Genomic DNA, 14,752 nt, shown 5'->3' on the forward strand with positions numbered 1-14,752 from the left:
GTAAAAAAGCCAAATAAAAGGGGAACCTGCAAAGAGAATGTATCAGCTAGGATGTGTGAGCCTGCCAAAGCAGAAACCTGAGGCACACTCTAAACTCCTGAAAGGCTGTATTGTTCGTTGAAACTGTTCAAACCCTCTACTCACATGTTGTCCTCATTTCCTTTCCTTTTTTGGTTAAACTGACACTGGCCATGAAGGACAACACCAAGGTGACGATCCTGCCTCAAAAAATGTGCTTTATTGAAACTGTCCTCTGTCGTTATATTGCTTAAATTAAGTAAGCAACATGTCATCATCACTCAACAGAAGACACAAAGCGGTATGCTCTGGTTGTAGTGCAAAAATCAATCATGTTATGCACGCTCACACACACACACACACTCTCTCTCAGGGTTCTATATTAACACTCGCCAAATGCGGGTACATTTTAATCTTATTTATTATATCAAATCACAATGAGTTATCTCAAAACGGAGTATGTCTAGAAAACACTATAATTTACAAAGGCTCGACAATCCCAGTTATTACCCCAAGAGCAAGCATTTAGTGCCCTCTGGCGAGAAGTAAGTTTCAGAGGGCTGTCTGCCACATGGCGGGTAAAGGTTTGTACCAAAATAGTTCTGTGTTGTTTTTTTTCCAGTCTTCATGTAGGTGAACCTGCAACTACTTTCTTCTGTTCTTCTGCACGTTGGATCTTTGTGGGGGCGAGCTGACACGCACACACAAACAAACACACACACACACACCGGAACGCCAGCCATCACAGCACTCCTGTTTACTGACAGCTAGCATTGATCTTTTTTTAGTATGTGGGGATTTTTGGTGTCAGCTAAACCAGCAGGACTTGTGACCCCAACCAGAATTTTTTTTATACGATGAATGTTACAAAAAACTCAGCAATTTTTATATTTTTGCAGGTAAAAAAAAAGTGCTTGGCTAGTGGATGTTTTTTATCTACCTGCCAACTCTTGGCTGGTGACTCATAAAGTTACACACTACTTGGTAATCTGAAGGGCATCTGTTGATTGTTAATTTGCAGAATGATTCTGTTTAAATGTTCAGTGGGTAATAAACGTCACAGCTTGCCAGACTAATAGAAAAGGATTTGTGATTTCACTTGAGGTTAAAACCAGTTTAAGCTCTGTTGTGTATTTGAGAGAGAGAGAGAGAGAGAGAGAGACACACTAACTCTTAGTTAGAAGTGGCAATGCGATTTGGATTTCAAAATATTCTCTTCTGAAGTTTCCCTCAGCCGTTTGTAATAAATACAATGTTTGTGCATATTCATGTGACTTCATATCACAATGGGCTTGTGGTTGAAATTCTTCCCATCAGTTCCTTAACAGAGAAGAGGTAAACCTACAATCCTCACCATTGTGCAAACCCTAACTGGCCATACAAACTGTGATGACTGTCTTGTTTTCCCTGAAATGGAAAGCACATGATGATTACCCTGAAAAATCAATAATTATTCCATCATAAATTCCTCTCAAGACTAATAGATTTTTCATGCAACTAAGGTTTTAAGAGCTTGGTCAAACATGTTTTTTAACAGAAATTGCCCATTTATGGGCTTATTTGGTTAGTTATTGTGAGATACACGGCTACGTGCAGTTTACACATAAGCTGCACTGTAATCAATGTATAGCAAAGATAGTTTTTCATGCTTTTTTTTGTATATCTCTTTAGCAACAGGTTACTTAAATGTTTGATTGCTCTACAGAAAGTTGTATTCCTCCTTGTAAAAGGGTCATCCTCCAGTTATGTTATGTTAGTTATGAGTCACTGAGCAACATACAGTACATATCTAAAGGACTATGTACTCTATGTTCAACAGCTGTTTTCTCTGAATTTGCATTTTAGCTCATATCTGCTTTTTGTTTGGCCCTTACTGCTGTCACACTCTAATGTTGTGATGTTGTATATTTTGTTGGTTCATCAGACTTTGAATAGAATTGTCCACATTGTCTGTGATCAACTACATTGATCAACTAGAAGTCCTCCCAGGTTGACCTTTCCCTCATATGGGATTCAAATGCAGCTCATGAAGAGAAGTGTTTTCCTATCCTTGACATCTTTTATTTCTTTCTCTGTCTGTCTGCTCAGGTGCTGACGGGGGAAGGACACTGTCATGGCGCTGTTGTGGAGGAGGCTGAAGCTTTTGGTGACAGTGATGATGGTCAACCTCTTCATCTTCATCATCATCTCCCGACACAACAGTCAAGACAAAAACAGTCACAAGGTCCGCATCCCCTCCAAACCATTCTGGAACAAACTGGTTCCCAGCCCGGCTTACTGGAATCTCCAGCAGCAGATTCTGGACCTTCAGAACAATCCCATCCTGGGGGCTAACTACAGCGATGCAGACTTGCCTGATTGGGCTAACGACACCAGCTTGACCTCTGACCCCTGCCAGCCTAACTCCAGGGTTGCCACTCAGGTGAAAGACTACAATTCCCTACCGGAACGTTTCAAGGACTTTCTGATTTACATGCACTGCCGCTCCTACCCGATCATGGTGGACCAGCCTGACATCTGTAGGGAGCCTCCGTTCCTGCTCCTAGCCGTCAAGTCCCTGACGCCGCACTTCGACCGCCGCCAGGCCATCCGTCAGTCCTGGGGAAAGGCGGGTGTTATAGCTAATCAGACGGTGGTTACCATCTTCCTTCTAGGCAATGCCACAGCAGGGGACCACCACCCGGATCTGTCCAAGATGCTGCACTATGAGAGCATCAGTCATAAAGACATCATCCAGTGGGATTTCAGGGATTCGTTCTTCAACTTGACTGTCAAAGAAGTTCTCTTCCTGGAGTGGATTCAGACTCGTTGCTCTGGTGCTCGCTTCATCTTCAAAGGCGACGATGATGTCTTTGTCAATACTTACCACATCTTGGACTTCCTTAAGGGCCTCTCAGAGCCCAAAGCCAGGGACCTGTTTGTGGGTGACTTGATAACCAACGCAGGGCCCCACCGAGACAAGAAGGTAAAATACTTCATCCCAGAGGGCATGTACATTGGGATGTACCCTCCATATGCAGGAGGCGGTGGATACCTTTACTCTGGTGACGTCGCTGCTCGTCTGCACAATGTGTCCCGACATGTAGCGCTCTACCCAATAGATGATGTCTACACGGGTATGTGCCTTCGGAAGCTAGGGCTGGCCCCCGAGAAGCACAAAGGCTTTAGGACCTTTAACATAGAGATGAAATACAGGTCAAACCCCTGCGCCTACAAGAGTTTAATGCTTGTTCATCCGAGGACCCCACAGGAGATGATCCAGATCTGGGCCTGGCTCAGCAGTCCTAACCTAAACTGCCAGTGATGGCTCCGCAGCAGGCATTTGTGCCCTAGAAAAGAAGACAATTTTCAGGTTGTTCCCAAGAGGTCAAAGTGACAAATATTTAATTGTGAACAGGGTTATAACTTAAGACTTGGCAGCTTTAAGTTAAGATATTACAATAATGGTCACTTGGAGCCTCCGCTTGGAGAAGTCAATGCGTTGTAAATGAGAAAGGGTGTGTCGTTCACTCTATTTTTCAAAAGGGCTCAATAGTATTTTGACTTTATGTCAGACTTCCGTAGACAAGCTATCCCTGCTTTACTGACCGTCGAGCTCCACCCAAAGTGACCGTGTCTTTCTCTGCGTGCACATATTTATATCAAAACTATTTATATGGCCTTATTAATGCTTTAACACTGTTTCTGCTCCGTGATGGAGCGTGTCAATGCTGTATTATATAAATAAGGAGACAAAGAACTGTCCACCTGGGACTCTCTGGGTTGTTTGGTCAAGGGAAAAGACACTTTATTGGCAATGGTGAAAAGGACAATCGTTTTCAGCAACTTTCAAAAGTAAATAAACGAGAAACAACCTTAGAAACAACGAGTGGCTCCCGCATGCAGCGGTTTGTTGCTCTAAGCTTTAAAAGAGTTTCACCGTGAACACGTCCTAGTAATTGTTGCTGGAGGCTTAGTTGGTGCTGCTATTCCCATCCACACTCCCTAAAGTATTTACTTGTAAATAGCTTAATTCAAAGTTTTTCCTCCATTTAAAAGAAGAAAAAACTCATATGTTCAGAACTTCACAAACTATTTATTCATTTTTGAAAAGTAGTTTTAATTTGTTAAATGCATCATTGTCACTCTTCATTTTATTGACAATGGTTCCTCTGTGTTTACCTTGTAGATCAATCATGTTACAACAAATCTCCCTTAAATCGTCCATAGAGCTTCAAAAATGGGGTGTTTGGAGTGAATACACACTTTGCTTTCAGGAAACAGGAATGTGAGTCGATCCCTGTACAGCTCAGCGGGTCTGGGCTTGGTTTCGACATGGATGGAGAAATCTAAATGCTGTCCAATTCTGCTTCTGGTTCTCACTTTATACGAAAGGATAAAATGCTTATAGGAACCTTTCATGCATTTTAGATGCTATTTCAAGCTGCCATCATAGAGCTTCTGTAGGAAATACTCGCTGTAACTTGCCTCATAACTTCCTGCAGCAGTTGTGTAGAAATGTTGAATGCTGTTGAATGTTTTACTGTGATGTCCGTGAATCAAAAGTGCTTTAAAACAGGTTGATCATGGTGGGAAATCGCGTGTAAGCTAAGATTTTGTTACTTGACAAATTGCCTGCGATGTTCACTGATCATTTTGAATGCTTTCAAAATGTTACATATCTGTTTTATGGCGTAAATTCCTTTCTTCTCTTCAGGACTTGGTTGGTGGGGATTAGAAATGTTGGGTAACAAATTTAGCATTGAAAGTCTTCATATTCTTTGAAAGTAACCGCTAAGCTAGATGGCTTTAGTTATCATGAGCGAGGTGCTGCACATATTTATGTTGCATTTGTGTTACGTAATGTTCCTTTTTTAAGCCGTGTGTGAGATTTCAGATGCACCTTTTTGTAATATTACATGTCTCAGTGAAGCAGATGCTCTCTTGTTTCTCTCAAACGCCATTAGAGAAGGTCAGACGTGTGTAACATGAATGTATATCTTTACCAAGGTTTGGGGGCAAATCCAACTTGAAGTGGATTTTATTTAGTATTTATACTAGAATGTCACTGACCCGATCCATGGATTCACCACTGATAAGTTTCAGAAGCTGGTTGTTCCACTTTTGAGCTGAGAGAAGGGAGACATTTCTACGGCTCTGTTAGAGCTCCCCGTGCTGGTCGGGATGGTGATCTGTTAAAACTCAGAGCTTCATACAGACACTGACAACTCCATGACTTAAAACTGCATTCCAAGACCTAATATATTATCTGTCTTTGTCTCTTCAGATGCTCCAACCCGTCACTTAAATCATCTCCTCTCTCAGTTGATTTACAGTAATGTAACAAGAGTTTTTTTTGGTTATGTTTATCCTACATTGGTGTCAGGTAGTTGGGGTTTGACACAAGAAAAATAAAGTAAATCCCGTCACTGAGGGTCTTAAAGGTTAATTTGGTGTTTTTTTTCTCAGATTACTGACTTGCTGGACACTATTTTTTGTTTTTAATTACCCTCTAGAATCATTTAACTCAATGTAGGATAAATCAAACACTAAAAAGACTAAACAGGAGCCAAGAAGCAAGTGGAGGCTTTTTCTTTTCTATTTCTTCTATTTAAGTCCAAGCACGAGCTACTCTATTCTTGTTCTCACATATCGTCTTCTGCACACGTACCAATGATGTTACATTCTCTCTTGCTGCACACGGTTTATTGCTACTTAAAATGTTTACATGTTTTCAAAAGTCATCATCACTTTTTTTTAAATAATTGTTACATCTGTGTGATGATTGGCTGTAGAGGTATTTTCTAGATGTCCACACTGATGACGCAACTTTTTCTCAGATTTACTGTCTCTTCTGTCCTCACCTTTTTTTCTTTTATTTATTTTTTAAACCTTTATCCATCACTGCGACTTATTTTGAAATTTTGCTTCACTGTTTTTTTTCCGTTACTTTTGACACGCACAACTTGTGTTTTGTACAGTCAGTGTTTCTCTGGCCTCAGAAGCGTAGATGTGTCATTGGCTGAGTTTCTGCAGTTTTTAAGGCAGAACAGTAAGCCAGCTTGTGTAGAAAAACATTATTTTACCATCAATATCCAATGTATTAGTCAGCTCAACAGGGAAAAAGGAATAAACATAATTGCCAATCGGCGGGATAATATCCAATGAAATGTAACAAGAGCAAGAAGTAGTTATGTGGTTTAAATGCACACGTATCTGGACATTCAATCAATCAGGATTTGGATCAAATATCTGTCATTTGTTACCAAGCGAAAGCCTTGGATGAAGCCTTGCTTTTCACAAGCCATTAACTTCTATGTCCATGTATTTCAGAGTTCTTGTGATGACAGATACCTGTCTCACTGTGTTACAGCTGCACTAGTCAGAAGTGATTACCAAATATGTGCCTGTTTGTATGTACTGTATGTGTAAGATAATCCTTCAACCATGTTAAGCGTGATTGCTTTTTTTTAATACCTAGACTTGAGTATTTCAATAAAGTTATATTTTGCTGTTTTTGTAAATACTGTTTTTTTTATTTTTTTTCCACCCCATCATTACAATAGATGCCGCATTTTAAGAATGCTCGACACTTCACTCCCGTTTATCAGACTTTAATGAAACCGGGTACGTACCATAAGCTAGATCATTCCAGCTCTCTGAAATTTGAGCCGTGGCAAAAAACTACAAATAATACTTGAACCCTAATCTTTTGTCTAGAGTCATGTTTATAGCTCAGGTGGGAGTCTGAAATATACAACCAGTTGTTTTACACTGCAATTTGGTCCCAAGCAATGTGGATTTAGACCCCCTTGGAAATAACTCATTCTGAGGTGATTGCTTTAGTAAAACATGCTGTTGATGTTCAGATGGTCTTTTTATTCTTTCTTTTCTTTAGGGAAGAAACAAACACCGTGGAATAATTTGTAACTGCTTTCTGATCGTGGTCTGAGTGAGACTGAATCCGAGAGCGACGGCTGAGAGATGAGGGTTGTCTTTAACATGAACTTCATTTTAAAGACCAACTCTTCTGAAATGTAGACCTTTTATATAATTTTGGACTCATTGCTGATAACTGCATTGGCACAGTTCAGCTAGTCACGTTTTAAAAAGCTGTATATTTGCTGTGATGCTAGATGCTAGTGTCGAGGCAAATTCAAAATGTGGATATTCCTCCTTTTATTTGAAGGATTTTTATAGACTTTAAGAGGTGAATGTATTCAGTATTTTGTTTGTATAAGAACATAAAAACATCTAAAACTAGAGATTAATTGGACAGTTACTGCAACTCATAACTAGTTAAGGATGTAATGCAGACATTTAAAATATTCAATTTAAAAGCAATTAATTGGATATGATCTGTAAAAGGAGACCAAAGATCTCCCTCCTATTGGCTCATGCAGTGAAAGCACCTCAACAGCAGAGGGCAGCAGAGTATCAACTACGTTGGGTCCCAATTCTACCCTACATACCAATTATAAGCAGATATTTATTTATTTATTTTGGGGGGGGGGTGGTGCTTTTCTACCTTTTAATGGACAGGACAGCTAGATGGGGAGACATGCAGGCATTCGTCACAGGTCGGACTCGACCCCGGGACCTTTTGCTTTGAGGCATTAACCTCCGTGTAAATGTGCGCCTGCTCTACCAACAGAGCCAACCCGGCCACTATAAGCAGGTTTTAAGTGTGTAAAGTGCCTAATTATACTCAAAGCAGACCGTTCACATACGTAATACGGTTGAGTTCTGTGTGTGCTGTTGATGTACACTATTCTCCCACAATGCATATTTTGGAGGAGCTGCTTACTGCTGGTAATACATTTGAATAAGTATTGCATCTTAAGCGGAACATTTTGATGTCTCTTAAGTTTAATGGACAGCTTTTGTTGCAGTTTGACAACCATCATATTGTATCATATCATTAGTAACGGTAAACTGCTTATAAACACTTAGAAATTAAAATGTTCTTGCAGCAAATACATGTGGGGTAAATATGGTGGGACTGAGCCAGAGAAATACTTCATAAGACACAAGCAGCAGCCCCGGAGACAAACTCATTCCCCCTTTCCTCTCACGGGTGTTGTTTACCCTCCGCTTCTTCACACAGGGATAAGGGAAAGATGGGATACAGTTGTCATGACAACCAAATTCCTAAAGTGGTTGCAGTCCTCATTTGGTGCAGGTGTGGGAGAGCAAAGGGGTTCACAAGAGGGAGGGACTTTGTGTGTATGTGTGTGTTTTCTCAGCATACTATTATCTCAATGTTAAAGATCCAATGACCTTATAAGGAAAAAAGACAAACATTTTCAGATTTATCTTATTCTTTGCCAGGAGAGCGAGTCCACTTTGTGAAAAAGTCTCAGCCAAAGAAAGCCTAGCCTCCGTACCTTCGGAGACTCAGGATTCAGTAACAAGACTTGTAAAATCCACGTGAAACATCTGGGCCCTGACCTGCTTCACTGCATTAAATCTTAAGGTGCACACAGCATCTCTTGAGCCTCACAGAACAATGTGAACAGCAAAGCATCCATGTCCCAGATATAAATTACAACCAACGATACCACCACCGATTACTCAGAACTTGAATTTACACAACTTCAAAATCTCTTTTGTTTCCTTTTCCTCTAGACGCCACGTTGCATCTGCTGGCAGGGATTATTCTTGGGACGACAGCAACACAAGTAGCATTTCATAACTCTTTTCCACTTTCCTCTCCAGAAGGATTTCCAAAACATTTTACTAAAAGCTTGGAATTTAATGTTGAGCTCAGTCCAGTTACATTTTTTCAAGGACGTGAAAGGTTTCTTTTGTTGTAAGCAAGTTGTTTGTGGCATTTTAGGCCTTTTATCAGATAGGACAGCTTTAGACATGAAAGGGTGAACGACGTTTAGCAAAGGAACACAGGTCGGACTTGAACCCCCAACCAATGGGTCAAGAACCAGGCTTCTGCACATGGGTGAACGCTCTAGGTGAGCTACCCAGGCTCAAAAGGCTTCTCTCTCTGTTCCTATCTAGTTTTCTCTCTAGCTCTATCTGTACTTTGGTTTATTTTGTTGTTTGGTTTTTACTTAGATTCACTTCAGTTGAGTTCAGTAGATCATACTCTGATACTTATTTATAGTTCATTGAAAATCAAGAGAACACACTACCGGTTAAAAGTTTGGAGTCACTTTCAAATTTCCCTATCACTCCATTAGAGACAGAATACCAGCTGATCTGAGTGGGTGGCTCATCTTTAATGAGTCTTGTCCTTTTCCTTGAATTTCTCGTTCATCGCTGCCATAAGTGCTGTGTGTAGAATGTCTCCCCGTGATCGTTGGCACAATTTGACAAAAAAAACAATTACAATCTCCATTTTAGGGACATGAAGGTCAAGACTAGTTTACAAAATTACAATCAGTATATATTAAATCCTTCAAAAGTCTATTCACTCAGCCAGTCCTGGGACTGGGTTTGATTGGATCCACCAATCTAAAAATCTGACTGCCCGAGGTGATCATCACAGCTGACCACATCCTGACTCATGGGTGCCATCATCAGCACGCTGCCAGGAAACCGGATGATGATATACTAAAACTTAAGTTCTCGGAAATTGATGGGAGAAGCAATTCTTTCTCTCTCTCTCTCTCTCTCTCTCTCTCTCTCTCTCTCTCTCTCTCTCTCTCTCTCTCTCTCTCTCTCTCTCTCTCTCTCTCTCACACACAGATTATCTGATTTGAACTTCAAGGTCTAAGGAGGTTTCACTTCCTCATCGAAATGAATGTAATCCTTTGGGACTAAAGAAGCAGCATCTTATTGTGGACCACAGACACACAGAAAAACTTTCCCTCCTTCCCTTTTTAACCTACCATCTGACACACACACACACACACATATGATGCAAACACAGCATACATCTATGAAAGCTTTTGGAGGCTAGTGGAAGCCTCTGGCATTAACTGGTGCCTGCAGATAAAACAAAGAAGAAGCAGATATCCCATCCGATCCTTCAGCCTGGATGGTTCTGTATTCTGCAGCACTTTGTTGAAGGAAGTGAGCTGACATTAATCACACTTCAAACTTTAGGGCAGTCCTGCAGCAGTTATAAGAAATACAAGCACATAAAATGAAGTCAAATTATATTTTCATGCCTTTGTGAAACCAAAATTAGAGGGTGAAATTACACTACCAGTGCTGCTGAAATACATTTAGTCTTGCATCTTTATATAATTGCATATGTCGTGTACTGTAAGTCACATTTAGTGGAAAAGCTTTGGGGCAAATGTTTGACATTAAGGGAATACACTTTTATTTGACAAACCTCTCATGGACTGAGTCTCATTCCTACAACCAAAGATGTTGGAAACTTTTTTTTTCTCCAAACTGGAACAAGGGAAGTGAAGGAAACAGTCGGTCACAGGTTTGCCTGGCGAAGGATGTGACATGGAGTGAGTGAGTCACTTCTCTGATCCAAATCTCCACTTTCCAGCTAAATCCCCATCACCAACAAGCAAGATGTTTCTGTTTGTTGATGTTTAAATGCCACAGTACAACATGTAGCCTCGTGCTTTTTCATCCAAGAGATACACTGTTTGAGATTGTTTCAGAGATTTTCTGCCTTTATCTCGCAATACAGTTGTCATAAAAAATAGCATTAAAAACCAGCAACTTGTGTCCCTACAATCAATGTTAGACATTTTAATTGGAACTACTTTTTACTTAATAAATATACATGTCTTATTCACGCTATGGTAAGGTTTGCTTTCTATTATTAAGCATACTTCCAAATGAGTCTTATATGTTGTCCGACCACATCTAAAGGCAAATGTGTATACCTGCTTCAAACGGCCATGCTGGAAGGCAGGGTGTACACCCTGCCCCTTCCTCCAGGCGTCATCTCACTGCTGTTACAAATCGCTTTCAAGACTTCTGTGTCTTTTGTAAGTCTTTGTCGGCGCGTCACGATGTATCGCACAAAAACAATTGGAAGGTCTCTCTTTCTGTTGCATAAAAAGTGATAGAAGACACCTGGCTAATTGCTGCATAAAGTAGCCATTACTGTCAGATTGACTGTTTTGGAAAGCCGTAAAGGGGTTTCAGATGCTGTCAGTTCAACATGCCCTTTCTTTTAAGAATACTGAGGCTCAGTTTGGAAGTGCAGGAAACCACTTGTTTTCTTCTGTTGCATTTCTGAGTAGCCACTCAAAGGTGTGGAGATGTATAACATGACACTACCCACTTCTACTACTACCATTTTTTACTCACTGTTCCATTTTCTTTATTGGGATTGTTACTGACCCCGTGCATCACATCCCCAACCGGCCCCATCAGACACCGCCCACCAAGGGCCTGGGTCTGGTCGAGGTTTCTTCCTAAAAGGGAGTTTTTCCTCGCCACTCTGCATGGTCCCACTGTCGCACCATGCTTGCTCTGGGGGGATTTACTAGAACTGCTGGGACTTTATAAATCACAGTGTGGTCTAGACCTTCTCTATATGTATAGTGTCTTGAGATAACTGTTGTTATGGTTTGATACTATAAATAAAATTGAATTGAAATTGAATTGAAAAAAATTTAAAAATAAATCATAGTTTGCAACAAACATACTGTATGCAAAAAATGAACATATAACACAAATGAAGAAAATGTATATACATATAATTTAGTGAAGTCTGTGTTGAACTTCCAGTTTTGGTGCTTTTCTCTTAACATCAGCTCTGTCAGAGCCCTGATGTTCACTGAGTTCCAGAGAACTGAAACGGAAAGCTGCCAATGTAAATCTAAGATGTATAATGTTTTAATGTTCTCTATTCTCTCAATAAAAACCTAATCATTCAAAAAAGAAGAAACACTAAAGAGTCACTGATTACCGTGATAAAAACAATGCTCCTGCTGAAACACAAACCCTTGAGACTCCGTGTTTACCGAACACTGTCGGCCGAAAGGTACCTGACTCTGAACATGAAGCACTTTCTGCCCACAGTAGGAACAAAAGGGCAATTTACCGCAACGGTAGAGTTGAAACAGTGTCGTGAAGGGGGGGGGGGGGGGGGGGGGGGGGGGGGGGGGGGGGGGGGGGGGGGGGGGGGGGGGGGGGGGGGGGGGGGGGGTTATGATTGATGATCCACCTCCTGGTTTGAATGATCATTTAGCTTACAGCTCTTCCAGTCTGTGTTTCAGAGGGAGGAAGTTGTGCTCTAATTCTTTGCATACTTTGGGGAGACGAGAACTGATGAGGGAAAGGGAACCAAAAGAAAAAAGAAAGGCAACCCAGAATAAACAGAAGCAGCACTGTAGAATTAGTAAGGATTGTAGTAAATGTGGCATGAGAAAGATGGAGAAAGAAAGAAAGGCAGGCGAGAGGATAGAGAAATTCATTCCAGGCTAGAGAGTGGAGAACACGTAAGAGAAAAGTGTAAGGAGAGAAATGAAAGCATGAGCAGAGAGGCCCTGAAGAGTTGTAGCTGAGGATATCATCGCCCCGACCCATGGAAAAAAAAATATCAAATCTGTTAAGCATGTGTCTGCCGCAGCGTGCAGACTTACAATGTGCTTTTAATACAACTCAACCCATGCTGCAGCACACGGGAGTGAAAGGTCTTTACCTGCATTCAACCTTTGTGTTGTCCTCCCATTTCAAAAAGGGACAAACATTTGACATTTTTGTCCCTTTTCCAGACTCTTTTTTTTAGTTTTCACTAACACCACCTTACAACCACTAGTTGTACTGTACTTTTTGGAATTCATTGTAATTTAGAAAGAATTATACCTAATATTTGAGTTAAAAAAGCAGAAATCGTGAATTATTTTGACTAATAGTTAAGATCAGAGGAACGAACAGATGAGTTTAGTCAGGAATGAAAGTGACCAATTGTATTTGCAAAGAGCGTTGTATGGAATCCAATCCATTTTTTGTGGTAATTTGGTTAAAAAGTAAGCCATATTTCAGACATGGACCGTTTTTAAAGGGGTCAAATTTGACCCGAGGACAACAGGACGGTTATCACAGATGCATGTCAGCCACATTGTTTCCATTAATGCACAAGGACTCGTTAAACCAGACCCTGTGAACATATACTTATGAGCCAGGATCCCCGATGTTCCCAAGAGACTAGACACAGGTCAAATGTGACGGCTACAGTGTGATGAGGTGCCTGGTGCAGCAGCCCCCACGTCCCCTCCTGTACTCTTGAATTATGGTGGCTTGAAACTGACTCAAATAATGGAGATATTTTAAAAGAGAAAGGTGTAAAAGTGAAACTATCTATGATTCTTTTTGGCTGCAAACACGTACCACAAAATCGCCTTCATTATTGTCTTTTTCTGACAAGGCTGCTCAGGCGTTTGTGTGTTCTAGACCTATCCAATTTCTGCTACAATATCTACCAGAATTGGTTTCTACACAAATTAGAGGTGTGAAATTGGTAATCCACTGTTCAGCAAAAAGAACGCTTTAAGGGGCATAAATAGACACCAAATATGAAGAAGAATAAGTATGTGTCTATGAAAAACGTTGACTCCTAGCCCAATCGTGCATTAACAAGCAGCTGAAAAGGCCAGATTGAAGGGAAGGCCTCGAGACTTCTTCTAGTGTCCCAAAGCAGAGCAGTTGAGTTCATGACCGGACATGTCTGCACCTTTCTGATCAACGGTTACTTAGCTGGTTCTTTTGTTGCTTATTTCCTTCAGATGATTTTGATTTAAAGTTGAGAAAAGTGTTTGCTAATCACACCATCTTTTACTTTCATGTCATATTTATTAACGATAAGAAACACCTCAGGGGAATACCCCTAAATCTTCACTCATTTTCATCTTAATTCATTTTAGCGTTTGTGAAGCGCCTTCAATCGGTCTCTGTCTTGTTTTCTGTGAACCTTTGCCACTCTTTCTAATCCTCTCGTCTTACCTTTTATCTCATTCTCTCCTACCTTTGGTGAAGCAAGTGCAATTCTTTACAACACTTCAACCATCCTCTGTTTATTTTTACTCAGGGCTTCTCCCTTCTCCCCTTTCCTCTCTTTTCTTCAGACGATCTGACCTGCTGGGTGTGAGGACTGTTTGTCATACCATTGCTCTTTCACCTGCGTCAAACGGTCTTCTCACAGTTTCAAACCAAACAAACACAGTAAAGCGAACTGTATCTTTATCTCCCTCAGTAAAAGCAGATGTGGCCACAGAAGAAAGTAAAGTTATGGCACGGAATCCATACTGGAAGAACTGATTTCAACCTGAACCTTCAGTGCTGTGTCTCTCCTACTTCCTCTTCCTGCTCCTCTTAGGTGGGATTTATGCTTCTGCATAATATCTATGTTGTGGCTACTTACATAAGTACTTGGAGACATGGAGACATGGACCCTACGCCGTAGACTAAAGGCACCTCTCAAAAAATGTAACTAAACGTTGTGGCAACGCACGTTGCTTGGCCGTGACTTGGTGGCTACAGTGTAGAAAATAAGACATCACATTCATTATTAATTTCACAGACAGCCAAGTGACAGTACTCTGATCCAATGGAAATCACAGTTGTCAGATGGACTCTATAAAACTCCAGCCCTGGCTCTGTCTATACCGCCCCTCTGTGATCACTTCTTCTAAATGTCACTATAGTCCGTCAAGCTGTAGCCATGTCATGTTATACAACTTAAACTTCTGGATCATAAAATACTGACCAACGTCTTAGGACACAAAAGCTCAAAAGTTAAAGTTGCTTATAGCAACGGGTAGCTTTCGATCAAATCATTGTGTCATGCTCGTTCAGTGGTCTGAAAACGCAGACA

The 14,752-nt window shown here is 40.8% G+C and overlaps 1 protein-coding gene and 1 long non-coding RNA gene across 4 annotated transcripts in view; one reads left to right on the forward strand and one right to left on the reverse strand.

Moving 5' to 3' along the window:
• The window catches only part of b3gnt2b (UDP-GlcNAc:betaGal beta-1,3-N-acetylglucosaminyltransferase 2b), a 22,057-nt gene extending 16,628 nt beyond the window's left edge, over window positions 1-5,429 (forward strand). For 2 of the 3 annotated variants that reach the window (XM_034897866.1, XM_034897867.1), the window contains one exon: window positions 2,107-3,470. In XM_034897866.1, the coding sequence (XP_034753757.1) occupies window positions 2,132-3,322 (1,191 nt within the window). In that variant the 5' untranslated portion in view covers window positions 2,107-2,131 and the 3' untranslated portion in view covers window positions 3,323-3,470. Of the gene's footprint in view, window positions 1-2,106 lie in introns of all 3 variants that reach the window. The other variant, XM_034897865.1, reaches the window with a different exon arrangement.
• LOC117960186 lies at window positions 1,282-11,534 on the reverse strand. Its single transcript, XR_004660089.1, has 3 exons — window positions 11,271-11,534; window positions 9,842-9,848; window positions 1,282-1,292 (listed from the first exon to the last, which is right to left on the reverse strand). It is a non-coding gene; the product is annotated as an uncharacterized LOC117960186 (long non-coding RNA).
• Between the last annotated feature and the right edge of the window lie 3,218 nt (window positions 11,535-14,752).

The sequence above is a fragment of the Etheostoma cragini genome, chromosome 17, assembly GCF_013103735.1.
Source record: "Etheostoma cragini isolate CJK2018 chromosome 17, CSU_Ecrag_1.0, whole genome shotgun sequence".
Taxonomy (NCBI): domain Eukaryota; kingdom Metazoa; phylum Chordata; class Actinopteri; order Perciformes; family Percidae; genus Etheostoma; species Etheostoma cragini.